Source organism: Pezoporus occidentalis, unplaced genomic scaffold (assembly GCF_034315485.1).
Source record: "Pezoporus occidentalis ecotype Australia unplaced genomic scaffold, CSIRO_AGI_Poc_V1 ctg106, whole genome shotgun sequence".
Lineage (NCBI taxonomy): Eukaryota > Metazoa > Chordata > Aves > Psittaciformes > Psittacidae > Pezoporus > Pezoporus occidentalis.
The window spans coordinates 2,453,791-2,471,676 of NW_026912843.1; the positions used below are offsets into that span (position 1 = coordinate 2,453,791).

General features: G+C 40.2%; 1 protein-coding gene across 4 annotated transcripts in view; it reads left to right on the top strand.

Annotated features, from left to right (window-relative positions):
• Positions 1-16,601, top strand: part of HDAC11 (histone deacetylase 11) — a 31,902-nt gene extending 15,301 nt beyond the window's left edge. For all 4 annotated transcript variants that reach the window (XM_062620901.1, XM_062620890.1, XM_062620881.1 and 1 more), the window contains 6 exons: positions 913-955; positions 2,473-2,549; positions 4,491-4,553; positions 6,536-6,632; positions 9,599-9,777; positions 14,617-16,601. In XM_062620901.1, coding sequence (XP_062476885.1) covers positions 913-955; positions 2,473-2,549; positions 4,491-4,553; positions 6,536-6,632; positions 9,599-9,777; positions 14,617-14,859 — 702 coding nt within the window. In that variant the 3' untranslated portion in view covers positions 14,860-16,601. The remainder of the gene's footprint in view (positions 1-912; positions 956-2,472; positions 2,550-4,490; positions 4,554-6,535; positions 6,633-9,598; positions 9,778-14,616) is intronic.
• Positions 16,602-17,886: the final 1,285 nt, after the last annotated feature.

Here is a 17,886-nt window from a genome sequence, read left to right on the forward strand (position 1 = left end):
CAGAATGATGTTGATCTTCCCAGTAGTGTCCTTAATACTAAGTTAGAACTGTTCGAATGTAAATAGTGGTAATGAGGAATTCTCAGCTGCTCAAAGTTCTTTCCATAGACGATGTGTAATATGTTCTTTCCATGATTATGGAAAACAATAATCTGGCTTTCCCTTGTTTATTTATTTTTAAATTATAGCTAGTAGTATCTTCTTTTTGGCATGACATTAAGGAGTACTGCAGTTAAACATTTGCTGAACCAAAATAAGTCAGGTTTTTCAATTAAAATGTCATCATTTAAGCCTTGTGTTTCTCTTCTCTGTCAGTTCTTTCCCTTCCTTGAATGTCATCTGAGCTCAAAGGAGAGATACAGGCACAGTTTTGCTGTATTGGAGGGAAAAAGGATTGGTAATATTTTATACTTTGGATGTATTAGTGTTTAAAAAATAACAAGTCACAGGAGACTTCACACTGTAGCATTTTTTTGTCCTCACCCCCAGTTGTAACCTTTAATCTGTATTTCCAAGATTTGGAGCTTAAGTTCCTCCTGTTTTGTCATGAACAGAAGTGATATTGGAAGATCCTTGCTCATTTTTTACTCTTAATTAACGCTTGTACTTTTCCTGTATCATTTCTCTGCCAGGGGTCAGTGTTCACCTCTGCAAAGCGCAGTTGGCATTAGATGTATTCAACTGCCAGAGAATGAAATACAGAGGAGAGAGCAAATAGTCTTTTCAACCAATTATGCTGGGGATAGTTTTGGTTGGATCACAGAGACCTGATCCAGTGTGACCTGCAGTGCTGAAACATCCAAGCATTCCATGGGCATAATTCCAGTGCCAGGAGCTGTGTGTGGGGAGGGAGCAGGAGGTGTGAAATGGTTCCTCCTTTGTTCATGAAGTTCTCCCTGTCCTTTCCTTAAGGCAGGAAAACTGGCTGTTGAAAGAGGCTGGGCAATCAACGTGGGTAAGTAGACATGCAGGGCACTGAGTGACACTTGAAATAGCATGGTTAAAAACATACTGTTTTCATTTAGCACGATCTGTATTATAATAGTAGAAAATGACTGGGTTGTGTTTAACTAAATTCGATTTTAAAGATAAAAAAATGAGAAAAGTGCTGGATTTATTTTCTCATCCACTATCACCCTATTGCAGTTTTATAATTCCAATATTTTTTTGAAAGAAAAAGGAAGATAATGGATAAAGATAGTGGTATCGTGTGTATGTATATCTATATATCTATAATGAAAGTGTTTTGATTGAAGTAATGAAAAAAAAATTAAGGTAAAATGTTTGGAGTAAATATAAATATTTCAATAAAATCTTTGATTTCAATAAATTATTTTATAATTTTCATAGATTTTATCATCAGCTATTTTATGTTATAGCACTGAAGAGACTGGTGGATATGCTGGAGAGCAGGGCTGGACGAGGTAGTGTCTGTGTGCAGTTTTTCCTGAGAAAGACTTGAATGAACAAATTATGAAAAAATTACATGAACTGAAATGATAGTGACTATAAATGTGGTCTCCTGCTTGCAGCAAACAGCAATGCAAACTCAGGAAACTATTGAAGCAATAGCTTGTGTTACTTGACTCATAGCTGCTTGTTTCCATAGAACTCATCAATTTTGGGGGTTTTCCATTATTTCTGGCATCTTCCGCAAAGTGAACATCCAATATTAAAAGTTAAATAGACATTAAAAACTAAGTGCAAGGCCTGCCGTACTTACTGATATGTAAGTGAGCTTGTTAAGTTTCCTGCTTAGATACTGGTAGTGGGTTTTTCAGTAAAAGGTTCCAGTTTATTGTATAAGAGGTATGTCTGGGAGGGGGAGGCCCAAGTACTTTTTTTCCTGTGAAGAATGTGTGTGATTGTGTTGTAAAGAGGAGTACCTAAAGTTTCTTCTGGTCTGAGCGTTTGCAAAAAACATCGTGCAGGTGATAACACCATAGTGCTTAGCTTGGTGGGTTTGACCTGGTGTTTAGCATGGAAAAGAACCTTCCCACATGTCCTTCCCACCTGCCCATAATGTTTATTATGAACCTCCAGCATGCCTGGAGAGCGGAACACTCACGGTGAAATCCTCTTTGTGTTACCATAGAACCATGGAATGGTTTGGGTTGGAAGTGACCTTAAAGCTCATCCAGTTCTAACTCTCTGCCATAGGCAGGGACACTTTCCACTGAAGCAGGTTGCTCCAAGCCCCATCCATTCTGGCCTTGAACATACATTCATGCCTTAGTTTGTAGGGTGAGGGTGGTTGCTAGATGAAAGGGCAGCTCGTTTGCCTGATGCTCACTAGGCCACACATAAGGTATGTACAGAAACCCATGAGATGTTTTGTGTTGCTAGCAAGTGTAGGGGTGGTATTTGCTAAAGAAAATAGTATGTACCATATAAGTGAGCTCCATCTCTTTGCAAAGACCAAAACGTTCCTTAGTATCTAGCTTTTCACCTCTCCAACATTTTTATGTCTAGGGGGTGGTTTTCATCACTGTTCAAGTGACAAAGGTGGAGGATTTTGTGCATATGCTGATATCACACTGGCTATAAAGGTAAGAAGTGCTCTTAACGCAGTACTTCCTACAGTTTGTGCAAATGGAAAAAAATCCATATAAATTCATAAGGACTAATTTACATCTTAATAGGAGAAAATAAAGCCATCTATAGATGGGTTGGAATAGGAAAAAGGTGTGGTACTTGATGCTGCAGAACACAATGTGCGGTATTGTGAAATGGGAGGGAAGAGTTGCAGGGGTCAGAATTCTGAATGTAATTATGAACCACTACAGTTACATTAATAATGTCTAACTGCAAAAACCCACTCACAATCAAGGCAGATTGACTTATAATATCCTCACTGATAATTATCCCAGCCTTGCAGTTGAACCTGAAAATCCCGCATTAGTTTCAGTGGTTATAGTCAAGACGAATGCAGACAGCAATTTTCTCTCTGAATCAAGCTGCACTATACAGTGCTCAGAGTGGTTCAAAATCATGAATAAAAATGTGAATGTCTCCAAAATAATCACTGACTGTGAATGAATACATTTGGTATTTAGCTGTTGAAAGGCTGAAGCAAGAGACTTCTGCAATTAGGGCTTATTTTTATCAAATGTACTATGGTATATTTGTATACTAGATTATTTATAAAGTATCAGTAATAATCAAACATAAAAAGCTCTAATGATTGCAGCACACTACATGACATAACATCCTAATTTCTGTACGTGGTAATTTTCAGGAAAGAAATCCAGTGTTCTGTTTTCCTGCCATCAAAATACAGATTGAGAAATTAGAGCGGGTGGCAGTTTGTACAAAATCCTTGGGGTTTACCATGTCTGTGTTAAAGATAGTAACTTGTCAAAGCTAAGACTCAAGGAATTCAAAAGCATTTTTTCTTCACAGACTGGGATAAGAAATGAATCCTGTTACTAAAAGTGGCTTTAATGCATACAGTCCCTCCAGCAGCTTTGCCTAAATGGTGGAGTTTATGCTTATACAGTTGGATGCCATCACAGTGGGGTGTTTTTCCCTCCCTGCCAATAAGCCTCACTTGTGCTGTCATTGGTGTCCCATGAAGTGAGCTCCTTGATGTTCTGAGGCATGGGCAACGCTCTCTTCACCCTGTCCCAGCCCACAGTTGTTGCTGTTGCTTTTTCTATGTTGTTGCTGGTTCCACTCCAGCCTCTGACAGCACCAGTGATCAATGACTTCGATCAATCAATCAGTGACAGCACCAGCGATCAGCTTTATAACCCCCAGTAGACCTGTCCTTTGCTGGCTTGCTGGGTGGGGTGCAGAGATGGACCTGCTACCCCTGTGCAGAGCCAGCACTGCTGCAGCTGGGTTTGTTACTCTGGGCCATGAGGCTTATGCTTCATAGAATCATAGAATAGTTAGGGTTGGAAAGGACCTTAAGATCATCCAGTTCCAACCCCCCTGCCATGGGCAGGGACACCTCACACTGAACCATATCACCCAAGGCCTCGTCCAGCCTGGTCTTGAACATCGCCAGGCATGGAGCATTCACAACCTCCCTGGGCAACCCATTCCAGTGCCTCACCACCCTCACAGGAAAGAATTTCCTCCTTATGTCCAATCTAAGACACATCTTTGATCCTATGTTATGTCTGGTACTTTGTGGGAGATAGAAGAGATGAGTAGAAATCTCTCCTCTCTACTGACTTGCTCTGCAGGTAGGCAGATACCTGCACAGATGACTGTAAAATGCATGTTCCATGCGTTTCATCTGGTGTAAATATATAGGGTTTTTATTGTATGGCCACAAAAATGACCATATTATGTGAAATAACCAGAGCTTTTGTCATTACATATATTGGAATCGTTTAGCTGTTTATTCAGTGAATGAAATGAAAGACATGCAGTACATTGAAATCAAACCAGTAGTATATTGGGCAAGCTTCAAGCCCTCAGTTTAATCTGTCACGCAACTTCATAACTTTCTCCATCTTTTTCTTTGCTTATATATCCAGTTCCTATTTGAAAGAGTACAAGGGGTGTCTAAAGCCACAATTATTGATCTGGATGCTCACCAGGTGAGTACCTTACCTCTATTCAGTGCTGCAGTTGTTTTGCTTGAAATACAAGTGTTTGATAAATACCATTTTTTCTAATAGTGGTATAAACTGTCAGCTTGCGGAATATATTGATAATCATAGATGATGGCAACTGTGAACAATTTAGTTGTTAATTAAACTGGTCCAAAAGGCTGGTAGGCCAGTTTAATAAAATTAAACTGAGTTGTAGCTCCATCATGTGGCTAGATGTAGAACTGTTTTAGAGTGGCATGCGCAGGCTGCAGAGTAGATCAGTATTCCAGAAGAAACAAGAATCTTTTAAACCAGAATTACAGTTCGTTCAGCATGCGTGATTGTTGCAGCAACCTTTGCAGGGGATGAATTTGACCTTCAGTGTTTTAATAGGAAGCCTAGCTTCAGGCTAATGAAGTGAAGCGCACATCACTCTTCACCTGGTAAAGTGATTTACTGTGGGCACTGAGAACAGATCTCATCTTCGGTAGCATTTCCAAAATAAATCCTGAAAGGAGGGAACTGGTATTTTTAGAAAAGCAGTTAATGCACCATGCTTATGTCCAGGCTGAACCATTGAAGGTAATTTATTATGTGTAAATAAAGCATTTTTAAGCATTTAAGTTCCATGGAACTGAGGAAGCTTAAAGGCTGTAGTTTTCTATCTTCTGTCATTTCTCTTATCTGCAAGTTAAAGCATCCTAACATTACCATTAAATAAGGACAGATTATGCAATAGAAAGATGCTTTGTGTTTGTGATTCTCTTCAGCCACCTCTTTCAGGGTCTGGATGTGTTTGTGCTTCTTTGGGGTGTTTTATTTGTAAGTTTGTTTTGGTTTTGGGTTTTTTGGGGGGTTCTTTAAACCTCCTTGGAATATATTTTGATTTTCAGGTCACCTCAGCCTGCACACTAAATAACCCATTTGTTTCCTTTCTTTGGGGAATAAGAGGTGTGGGACGTACTAGCTCAGAAGATCCTCTCTGAGCATGCAGATATTCGCGTCTTGTCAGTGGTCCAGCTCTTGGTGCATTGGCAAGTTTCACCTTTCATAGGGAAACGGTTCTCCTGGAGGCTTTCATATTCCTGGGTTTCTGTTCATGAGCTCTTTATTTGTAGAACAAAGGTGCTGAAGAAATAAGCAGAAGTTGCCATTTATTAGGAATTCTGGTGCTTCCCAGGAACTTGAATTATGCAGCAGAATTCCAAAAGATACTATCTGTGGAAATGTCTGTTTCTGTAGTTTAAATGAAGTTCTCTGGTGGGTAGGGTCCGTGGTGCTGTATGAGACACTGATTTCAATACAGTCATCATGGTGATTGCTGTGAAAAGATGATTTTTGTACTAGTGGAAAAAAGTCTAAATGAGAACCCAAAGCATACTGTTTAACTTCAGGCTCTGAGTTTTCTCTTGAGCATCCATCTTTTCACCCAATGCAGTCTTTTTGTAGGGAATTCCTGGTGTTAAACAATATGCAGAACTATTGGGTCCTTAGTATTTGTAATTTTTCCAGGGATTACTTCTCATTAAGGCTTGAATTATCAAGAGCTGTAGTTTGCTTTATTTATTTATGAATCCTTGTACAAGAATGAGTATCCCTACAGCAGCTGAAAGTGATGTGTGTCCTCCATCCTTCCCCCAGTTGGAAGATGAGGGATCTATTTAGTGGTCACAGTTGCTTTTGTGATGATGCTGAAGATAATTAACTTCTAATCTTCATTTATTTTACTTCTGTGTGCAGTGAGATCTGTGATAATACCTTCTCAGAGATGAAAGGATGTTGGTTTTGATAAAACCTGCAGTCTTCAGACTGATGCTATCAAAGGCCCCAGAGCTCTCTGCCTCAAAATAACCTTCAAGACTATAAACAGGAAAATGACACAGGAGTTTTAAAGATTAGATCTTTGTAGGCTTAATTACTGTAGGATTTGCAGCTGATTTATTTTTGTGCTAGTTTGCTAGGAGTAGCTAACTGTAAATTTCCTTCAGGGAAATGGCCATGAGAGGGACTTTATGGATGATCATCGCGTCTATATTATGGATGCCTACAATAGATATATTTATCCAGGGGATGGATTTGCTAAACGTAAGTATGATTGAAAATCATATTCCAAAATGCTTTCCTGCAACAAGGTTAATTAGATATTTATTTTTGAAAATTGCACATTGAACATACGATTTTCAGTGATGACTGTGATATCTCACAACAGCGTTAAGACTGTAGTGTTCTCCCGTCACTCCTGGAGTGGATTTCTGGAATGCAAGGTGTGGGTATGAGGTGGGTTTTGTTAGCAGTCCATTCAAAAGCTCATGCTGCACTTAGAACAGCGAGTTAAATAATCCTTTGGATTTAAAGATAGCTGTTAGAATTTAATCTTTGCCTTACACTAAATTTCTAAAGGAATTCATTAGGGATTGACTTACACTGTGTAAAAAGATTTTATGTTTTGAAAATTACTTAGATGTTGTCTTTGCAGTAGAACTTGTTTTATAAGCATCCTGAAAACAAGATGAATCTGAATGTGAAACAAGTTCAGAAACAAAAGGAAGTCACACAAACATTAAGAGCTGGTGCTTGATTTTATTGCTGTTTATTTATTCCTACTGTGACTTGCCCATTGTGTCTGAGACCTGTCACCAGTCATTAGTGGGGTTTTGATAATGGTTCCTTGGAATGCAAAAGCCCAAAGTTCATTTGATCTTTGATTCTGTAACACTGTCATTTATAGCAGGCTTAATTTGTGAACTGAATCACAGTTTATTGGGGGAGATATTGTTCTGCTGCTGAATTCCTCAATGCTGTTGTCATTCTGAGAAAACTACTTAATTGGGATTCTTGGCACGGATTAGGTGCACTGTATTCTACTTTTAACTAGTAAAGAGTTTAAAAATGGTAGTATATGTATTTCAAGGCATTAAACTAAAAAATGACATTTAAAGCACATCATGTCTGTAAGCAGACAGATTGAAGCAAATGAAGATTTACTTTTTTTCCCTAACAAAAGGATCCCTTTATTCATATATCAAATGGCAACAATTTGAACAGATGAATTAAGACCAAAGCAGAGTAAGCCCTTGTCAGCAAATGTGAAGTACTGAGCTCAGCCCTCTCCTGTGCAGCTGGGAACATGAGCATTCCCTTTGCACAGTGAAGCACGAGGCACAGGGCTGTGGCCAGAGGCACGTGAATATGTAGTTTCTTATAATTTCCAGGTGTTTAAATAGGCGTTCAATGGCTCAGTCCTTCAAACATGACTACGTGACCAGATGAAGGTGAGATCAGAGAGGGCATCTGTTTGAGGGGAGGTAGAAGTTGGGCCTGAGAGTTTGAATATTTAGGTTAAACTCTTAACAGATCACTGTCTCCCTGGCCTTCCTGCACATTTTATTACAAGAGTCTCTTCTGTACTTTTTTTTTGCCCCATGCACTTATTAGGGGAGAAAAAAAAGAAGTAAAAATATGAGCCAGCATTGCCTAGGGCTTAGCCATAACAGTATTGAGTGCCTAAGGGGAAGTAGTTTGGAATTATGCAGATTTTGAGGAAAAGAAAGGAGAAAATGCATGTTGGGAAAAGCCTGGATGAAGATTCACTGAGGGGTAAGCTTAAGAAGTTGACAGCTGAAAATCGAAGTTCCGGCCTTAGAAAAGTGTTGCTGTTGGTCTGAGTGTCATTCTGCACTTGTCAAAGCTGTAGAAGTACACTCACTAATGAGCAAGAGATGGACAAAAGGCTGTGCTAGTTCTAACCTACAGACCCATTGCTGAGGCCATCAGTAGTCCCTGATCTGGGTAATAACTGATTGCTGCAGTTCTGTGTCTTGCGATGGGGATGAAGACAAGACCAAGACCTGCAGAGGCATGCAGTCTTATTCATGACGCTGAGCTTATTCATGGCTTCATCAGAACAACCCTGAGTTGCTCCCCACACTGATGTGTTCACCTCCTCCTCTAACGCATCTGCAGCTCGTGGATTCTTTACCCTGAAGAGGTTCTAAGTGCTGTCCAGAAGAGCACAGCTGTGCAGACTTATATGGACATTTATGTAACTGTAAAAAAAGAATTCAGGAAAAATATCATGGAGAAACAATAATCTTTGAAACTAATGTTGATGCAATAAAATAAAGAAAAATGCTTCACTGATGTTGAACAAGGATACAAAGCAGGGAAGAGAATAAGTAACCACCATTCTGTGTCATATGCATTCATGCACTATTGGTGGGTGCTGAATCCATGTGTAAGATGTAAGACACCCATCACAAAATTGAAAGCATAGGGTATGGTGAGGTAGAATCATACCTTGAGACACTTCTGGCATAGGTTTGATTAATTCAGATTGAGTTACACAGAGCCCTGTAGAGGCACCCAAAGCTAGGCTGCATAACCTTGGGCTTCCTCCCTCTACCTTCTCAACCCTCCTCTTCTAATGCTTTATTATAAGCATTAGAAATAATTTGATTTAAATTAAGAATGGGTATTTGCTCTTCTGGTAGGATTACAGGGTAAGAACGTTAAATGGAAAATGCTTAGGGCAAAGCTGAATCTTGTTAGACATTCATAAAGCAGTTCACATGAATTCGTGATCCCTTAGTGGTAAGCTTTGCGTGTTGTGATAAAAATAAAATATCTTAATGATTTCTCAGTGATACTTATCTTGTTTTTTTTTCTACCAACTGTTTCCGCTGCAATAGCAATTCAGTGTTTTCTTCCCCTTATCCTTTATTTAGGTTACTTTTAATAATTTTCTTTATGATTTCTTTGCTGATTGGTAAATGGACTTGTACATCAGCTGCTTTTCAATCACATTTTCCTCTTGTGTCTGAGAGATTCCCCCCCTCCTCTCCTCCCCCTGCATCTGATTTTCTCTCTTCAGTGGAATTTTTTCAAGGTCACTGTGCTTACATTTGCTGGGGAAGCAAGCACTTGGATAAGTTTCTGTAGCTCAAGGTTCTATGAAAATACAATGCATCTTTTCCTCTTGCTTACCTCAGTCTTGCATTTCTTTCAAAGCAATGCTTTGTTTATTGAGTGACATTGAAACGATTTCTTTTTAGGTGCCATAAAACGCAAGGTGGAATTAGAATGGGGTACAGAGGACACAGAATACCTGCAGAAGGTGCATACTCATGTGGAAGGAGCATTAAATGAATTAAGACCTGACATCATTGTTTATAATGCCGGGACTGATATTCTGGATGGCGATCCATTGGGAGGACTTGCTATTTCACCTCAGGTTTGTAGAGCACTAATGTATCTCCAGACTTTCACTCCTCACTAGATATTGAAGGCAGTCCTGAGAGTGACTTGTGACAGTTGTTAGGTGAAGGTAAGGGGCAGAGTTTGCATTAAACCAGTGCAGATACATATAGATACATCTCCCTTGCTCTTTCACCATGTGGTTTTTTGTTGTCTCTTCCTGACTCATAATACTTTTGCTCTCCAGGGTGCCTGCATCTTCTCTCTAAAATACACTGATTTTGAACATCCAGGCTAACCAGAGACGCATATATTTTCACGCTTCATCTGACCTGTGTTTTTCCTGTTTGGTTGGTTCTTTCTTTGTTTCTTTTCCCCTCACATACCCTATTTTGTGATGTACTTCTTTTGTCACCTGCTTCCAGTATGGCGCTTACAATTAATTTTCTCTGTAGCACTGCCAGCTGTTTTAAAGTGCTCATCAGGTATCTCCCAGGTTAGCAATGCTGGGCTGCCTGTCTGTGTGCTCTTAGCAAATAAACAGATCTTTTTCCCCTGTTTCCTAATGCTTTTCTGCACAGATACCATTACCCTTTCTCAGTTCCGTTTACTTTCCCCCCTCCCCAGTTTGGTACCAGATACAGATTTTGGTTTATTCTGTATGGCTTCAAAGGAATCTTCACCTTCCAGGGTCTACTTTTCTCAAAATAAAAATAACTTACAGATCTTCCATTTCCTCCATTTTTTTTATGCTGCTTTCTCTGACAGCTCCTCAGTTCTGTCTCTCTCCTGTTTCCGCATTTGGTGGAAACTCTTTTAGTGTCCACGCATTCAGTATAGGAAACTGCTCTCTTGCTACGTGAGCTCTTGGGTTCCCTTCTCGACGAGCCATCACTCGATCAGTTCTCATATTGTTTTGCAGTACTTTAGTTCTCTTGCATAGTTTTTATGGGTTTCCTTATGCATTTCCTCAGCCATACCATCTGTCACGGAGCAGCCTTTTCATTGCTGATGGCCCTGATGGAGCCAAGGTGGGACCACTTGGGAGCTGCTCTGAATCTCCAGGTTTTGTTTCCTTGGCTGTGTAAAACTGTCTCTAAGTAGAAGGAAGAGCTGAGTGTTTCCGCTTGTTTGGGTTTGACCTTGTAAAGGAAATGACCCGAGATGTTCAGTTCTCATTTGGTGGAAGAGAGCTTTTTTGGAAAGCAGTGGCCACCATGAGAAACAGAAACTTAGTGAAGGAGAATACCTTAAGGTGTGCCTTTAAAAAAGAAAGGGTTAAAATCCTTCCCTTGCAGAAGGAGCAGTGCCAAGAAAAATGAGAAATGAGTTGCTGCAGCTTATAGAGAAAGACAGAAGGTAAGGATTGGGGAAGGAAAGGTGAAATGACTATGCTGGTCACACCTAGAGGTGCAAGTCAGAGAGTGCCATTTGTCTGCACACTGATGGAGCAAAGGTTTCTGTAGCTCAAGCGTTTGTTTTCTGAATTGAAGACAGGGTTTCTTGTTGCACTTGGATCTTGTTGGCTTAGGTGTGAATGGCATGTTTCACCAATCTTGAAATTCCAGGCTACTGGAAATGCTGAAACTGAGCATTGAGCCTGGGTAATTCATCTTGTCAAGGTGCATTAGTCCAGTCTTCACTCCTACAGTTGTGGTCGTCACTCATATTCTAAAATCTTGCTGCAGTGTTAATCCTATTCAGAAGTGTGTCACCTGAGAGTTCTGTCTATGAGTGATAGTTTCTTGGTGCTTGAGGCCAGAAACTACCCAGAAAACTCGAGGTGTAGCAGCTCAGTCCTTCTAATCTTTGTAATGAGGCTGTTGTATTCATCTGCTGGTTTTTCTTTCACAGAGATGCTGCAATAAGCCCATGTGTTTTCCCCTCGGTTCTCCCAGGCTCAGGAACTAGAGTTGTTGGAGCAGGGATGAGGCAGTGAGGAACAGTGTGCTGTAATGTTTCCTGCACCCACTGATGGTTCCCAAGAGATGCACAGTAACTCTGTTACTTCCTTTAAAGCTCTGTTCCAAATGCAATTCTTCGGTTTCCTTTGTCTTTATTTTTCAGTTGTTATTCCTTACTCCCATTGTTGTTCCGCAGGACTGTGTCAATCTGTACAAACCCCATTACTGCTCCATGGTTTTACAAAATACGCTTGTCAGCTGTGTTGGAATTTTATTCTTTACCATTTGTTTGTGGTCTTTTTCAATGGCAGGGTAATATTTCTTTATATTTACAGCCTTCCTGTAAGCAGTGAGAGTAGTGCTCATCTTCATTGTGTAACACTTTGGCTGCTGCTTCCTCATTTTTTTTATATTTGATTGCATTTGAATCCCTTCCCCTTCTCCAAGTTCTGCAGCTATTTACATTTCAAGCTGTCCATTGTAAGCTGTTGTCTGTTTTGTTGTTAGTCCTTTTTTGTTTGTTTTTCTTTTGAGACGTTGTAATGGGTTATTCATGCCAGCTGTGGATCTGCAGCTCTGCTTTTACTTTCCACAAAAGCAGATTTGAATTCTGTTCTCACTTATTTCTGAATTCTCTTTTTTTCTACATGTACTTTTTGAGGGCCAAGAGACTTGAACTCTCCTGTATGTGTTCAGTGACAGTCATAGAATCATAGAATAGTTAGGGTTGGAAAGGACCTTAAGATCATCCAGTTCCAACCCCCCTGCCATGGGCAGGGACACCTTACGCTAAATCATATCACCCAAGGCCTCGCCCAGCCTGGTCTTGAACACTGCCAGGGATGGAGCATTCACAACCTCCCTGGGCAACCCATTCCAGTGCCTCACCACCCTCACAGGAAAGAACTTCTTCCTTATATCCAATCTAAACTTCCCCTGTTTAAGTTTAACCCTTGTCCTGTCACTGGAGTCCCTAATGAAGAGTCCCTCCCCAGCATCCCTATAGGCCCCCTTCAGATACTGGAAGGCTGCTCTGAGGTCTCCACGCAGCCTTCTCTTCTCCAGGCTGAACAGCCCCAACTTTCTCAGCCTGTCTTCATACAGGAGGTGCTCCAGCCCCTGATCATCCTCGTGGCCTCCTCTGGACTTGTTCCAACAGTTCCATGTCCTTTTTATGTTGAGGACACCAGAACTGCACACAATACTCCAGGTGAGGTCTCAGGAGAGCAGAGCAGAGGGGCAGGATCACCTCCTTCGACCTGCTGGTCACGCTCCTCTTGATGCAGCTGAGGATACAGTTGCTTTCTGGGCTGCGAGTGCACACTGAAGCCGGCTCATGTTCATTTTCTCATCAACCAACACCCCCAAGTCCTTCTCCTTGGGCTGCTCTGAATCTCTTCTCTGCCCAACCTGTGGCTGTGCCTGGGGTTGCTCCCACCCAGGTGTAGGGCCTTGCACTTGTCATGGTTAAACTCCATAAGGTGTCAAGGTCCCTCTGGATGGCATTCCTTCCCTCCAGGGTATCAACCGAACCACACAGCTCGGTGTCATCAGCAAACTTGCTGAGGGCGCACTCAATCCCACTGTCCATGTCAGCGACAAAGATGTCGAACAAGACCGGTCCCAACACCGATCCCTGAGGGACACCACTCGTTACTGGTCTCCAGCCGGACATTGAGCCATTGACCACAACTCTTTGCATGCGGCCATCCAGCCAGTTCTTTATCCACCGAGTGGCCCATCCATCAAATTGATGTCTCTCCAATTTAGAGACAAGGATGTCGTGTGGGACAGTGTTGAACGCTTTGTACAAGTCCAGGTAGATGCCATCAACTGCTCTACCCCTGTCCATCAGTTCTGTAGCCCCATCATAGAAGGCCACCACATTGGTCAGGCAGGATTTCCCCTCAGTGAAGCCATGCTGGCTGTCACCAAGCACCTCCTTGTTTTTCATGTGCCTTAGCATGCCTTCCAGGAGAATCTGCTCCAAGATTTTGCCAGGCACAGAGGTGAGACTGACTGCTCTGTAATTCCCCGGGTCATCCATTTTCCTCTTCTTGAAAATGGGGGTTATATTTCCCTTTTTCCAGTCGTTGGGAACGTCACCTGACTGCCATGATTTCTCAAATACGATGGCCAGTGGCTTCGCAACTTCATTCACCAGCTCCTTCAGGACCCGCAGATGGATCTTATCAGAACCCACGGACTTATGCACATTCAGATTTTTAAGATGGTCTCGAACCAGATCCTCTCCTACAGTGGGCGCAAGGTCTTCAAGTCCAGTACCTCCTGGTCAGCAGTCTTTGCTATTTTTAGTTGCATACCCATCTCTATTAGTAAGAAATAATAATCTGGAATTTATTTTTCTTTTTCTGGATTTACTGTTGATTATATCTGCAACTCTTCTTCAGCCACGGATTCTTTTAGTATTAACTACAGACTTTTATTAAAGACACTGGAAGCTTATACCTCAGCTACTGATTGTAAGCATATAGTCTGATTTGGACTCTTGGTTCTTCTGTAGGTCTGTGAAATCTTGACCAGCTTTTGTCAGAGGGTGCCAGGCAAGTTGAACACAAACTAAAACCACTCTGAATTCAGTCTTTCTTGGCCTCAATTCCTCACCTGTACAATAGAGTGAGCATTCCTTAACTTTGCACTCAGGTTAGATGTTATGGCCTTTGAGCAGGAATTCTAGGAATTAATACTAAAGACTTTTATCTGTTGTCCCCTCTAAAAGCAAGTCAAGGATTTTTTATTTGCCTTTTTTTGTGTGTGTGTTTATTTTAATGATGCATGTAAGGCAGATAACAGGACTTCTAAATGGAGGTTTTGTTCCTAAAATGTAAAGCTTCATCATTTATGGAGTAATACTATAATACTAATAATACTAATACTATAAATCCATAAGCCACAGGCTAGAACTGAAATATATTCATACGACTTCTTTTGTACCTGTTGTACACTTGCAGGGAATTGTGAAGAGGGATGAAGTTGTGTTCAAGGCTGCCAGACGCCGCAGAATCCCAATCCTGATGGTGACATCTGGGGGCTACCAGAAGAGGACAGCGCGGATCATTGCTGATTCCATCCTCAATCTGCACAACCTGGGGCTTATTGATAAGGAGCTAGCAACCAGTGGAGCTGGAAACCCTAAGGTAGAACAGATGATCAGAGACTCTGTTAAAGACTTAACGAACTTGTCACTGCAATGACAAGTTACTAGATTTTAGGACACAACTTCCTGGTTTAGGAGCAGGGATTCTACACATCGCTATCAGGGTTAATAAAATGTATTGAAAGAAGACTCAACTTGCCTGTAAAATAACACAGTAAAGATATAATATGCAGTCACAGAATAACTGTGTCTAACTGCTGAAGCTATCTTGAGCAAAGGAAACAAATCCTTTTTAGCTAATTGAGACATATACTCAAGGGTACTGTCTTTCAGTTTATAATATTACTGTAGATAGCTTTAATTGTTTCTCTTATTGTTACGGGTGGTCTGTTATGTTGGAAGAACTATGCAGTTAGTATCCAAAGACTGGCCCTATTTTGGATGTTGCAGTTTGGATTGTGATGGGGGAAATACAGGCTAAACCTACTGGCACTTTTTTTTTAGGTACTGCATTTTATTTATTGCTTTTAAAATTGAAATACTGTTGTAAAACAAGTTTTGTGCAGGCTTCAACTGTCACTTTAATACTGAAGTTAAGTGCAATACTATAAAAACCAGTTCAGTTGGTAGGCTTCGAAGCCATAGTATATTAGAACAAATAGTTATTAATTTATATTTTGTTATTGTTGTTGATAGTGACTTAAATCCTACTTATAAACACCTTGAGAAACAGAATATGAAATGCCTTTGGCTGCTTATGCAAATTAGCCAGAAGGGCTCAGTATTAACACTCTGTTTTTTGCCTCCCTCAAAATGAGGCCGGCATATAAATAATGCTAGGTACTATGCATTGTAAATCACAGAGTAAAGGATCTACAAGAAAATGAAGACTAATTTTAGAGTTCTGAGAATTCCTGCCAAAATCACGTTGTAGAAATACAGGGTATCTTTTGTTATTGCCAGCTTGTTGTGTAGAAACGAGGGAAGAGGAAAACTGGATATTTGTTTTTTTCCCCAAGTAGTGCTTTATTTTTCACTTGTTCGGAAAGTGGTGGTACGAGCAGTTGTAGTCACAGCTGGTAACCTAATTGTTCATATTTACAGATAAAAATACAGTGAGTCTTCTACATTAAGTTAATGTGCTAACCTTATATAGGAGCTTCTAGGAGGAGATGGGACCAAAATAGTGTATTCTAAAGCAAACTCAGTACACTAACTGTAAAGTTCGGTTTCATTTAAGTTGGTATTTATTGCATTAGGCACTGTTTGTAGCATTGGGTCATAAATGTACTGAACTATGTATTTTGCAAGACCTTTTTAACTTTCAGATATTGACTGATTTGTAGTACAGGTTTCACATCATGTTTAGATTTGAACCTGTGAAGGAACACAACTATTTTCCTTGCAGTAGAATTGGTTTGTAAGCTATTTAAGGAATAGTTCATTCTAATTAGAGTACTTACCTCACGTAGTGTTAATTTTTAGATTGATGGGGTTTGTTAATTGTAAGAACATGCACAATTGCTATAAATACCTGCTTTAAGATTTGACGTATTGCACTAATCTTGAGTTGCAGCACTGTTATTAAGAAGCACTTTTAAATTTCTTACTAGAAGGACCATCAGAGTACAGCTAATGTCAAGGTTTATTTTTTCTAGACTGTCTGATGTTACTGAAAGATGTTATTCTTTCATATAATTTTTATAAAATTATAAATTACATTTCTATAACCTAAACCCTGTCATCGTACCATATGGGCTTTTCCAAAACATCTTTTGTTTGTGTTAACATGTTTATATGGTTTTCCCTCAGTGGAGATTAAAATGATGTTGAACAATGCTGACTGACTTTTCTTCTCACTTCGCATGTATTTGCCTGTCAGAAGCTTTGAATGGAACTTACTGAAATTGAATGGAGCTTATTGAAAAGATAGGAGGATGTGTTTTTCATACTTAAAATGTAACTGAAACTGCAGTGAGTTTTAAGGGTGAACAGTACAAGTTTGTCAACAGGCAGATGACACTTGAGCTTGGAAGTTTTGTATCCAAATACTTTTAAGATGTTATCATAAGGGGTCAAAGTCACTTTCTATTTCCAAGTTATGTCCCATTACCCATCTTGTAATTCCTATTTCAAGTATTTTATTGCTACAGGTATTAAACTCTAAACTAAGCTTCTGTTAAGGCTGCAGTAGTCTCTTATAAATCAGTATCTTTTAAGCGAGCTAAATGTTTGCAGAAGAGCTGGTAGCTTTCAGAATCACCTGGAAAGCCTGCAGTTGTTAAACAACAGACGTACTGACTGCACTTTCCTGGCAGAGTTAGAATGGGTAAACAGGCAACTCCTTCATATTTTTTCAAGATGTTAATTCAGTGATATTTGACTTGGTTGCTAATGTATAGAAATCAATCTTTTGGCTCGTTGAAGATAAATGTGTACTGCTTTTCAAAAAGAAGTGGTGAAACTGTTTCTAAGTTGAATTTGGACCACAGATGTTCTATGATTCATAGTTAATGTACTGTTATCATTTGGCAGAGTTTTGGAACGCAAAATCCTGTGTAAGTCTGCTGGGAGAATGCCATGGAGTTGCAAATATTGTGGGGAAAAGATGTCTTGTCTTTTGGTTCTGTTCTTTCTTAATTGCAGTTGTAACCCTAAAATCCTCCCGTCGCAGGAAGCAGTGTTTCAGAACTGATGCCCTAACGTGCAACAAAAAGCTGGCTTGAAGAAAGACCTAGTAGATTTTTTCCTTTGTAATAAGACATGTTTTGATTCAAAGTACTTCAGAAATGCTGAGGATCATTCAATAGCTTATAGTTAATGTACAAACCTGCATTTCTTGCTAGTCATCCCTGTGTGAAAGATACTTAAGAAACAAACTGAAGAGGTGGTGGTTTGATCTATTTGATCTGACAGTTGGCACGTCGAGCTTCAGCTTCCCTGGCAGTTGACACACAGGATAGAACTTGGCATTCAAAACACTGGGTGTTGTGGTTGTAGTCTTACACTCACTGAATTTTTTAGCTTTCATCTCTTTCATGCTGAAGGTAGAACTTTCTCTTTGTTTGACTTCGTGGGTTTTTAACACCCTGCACTGTGAAGTCCCAGGCTCCTATCTTGAATG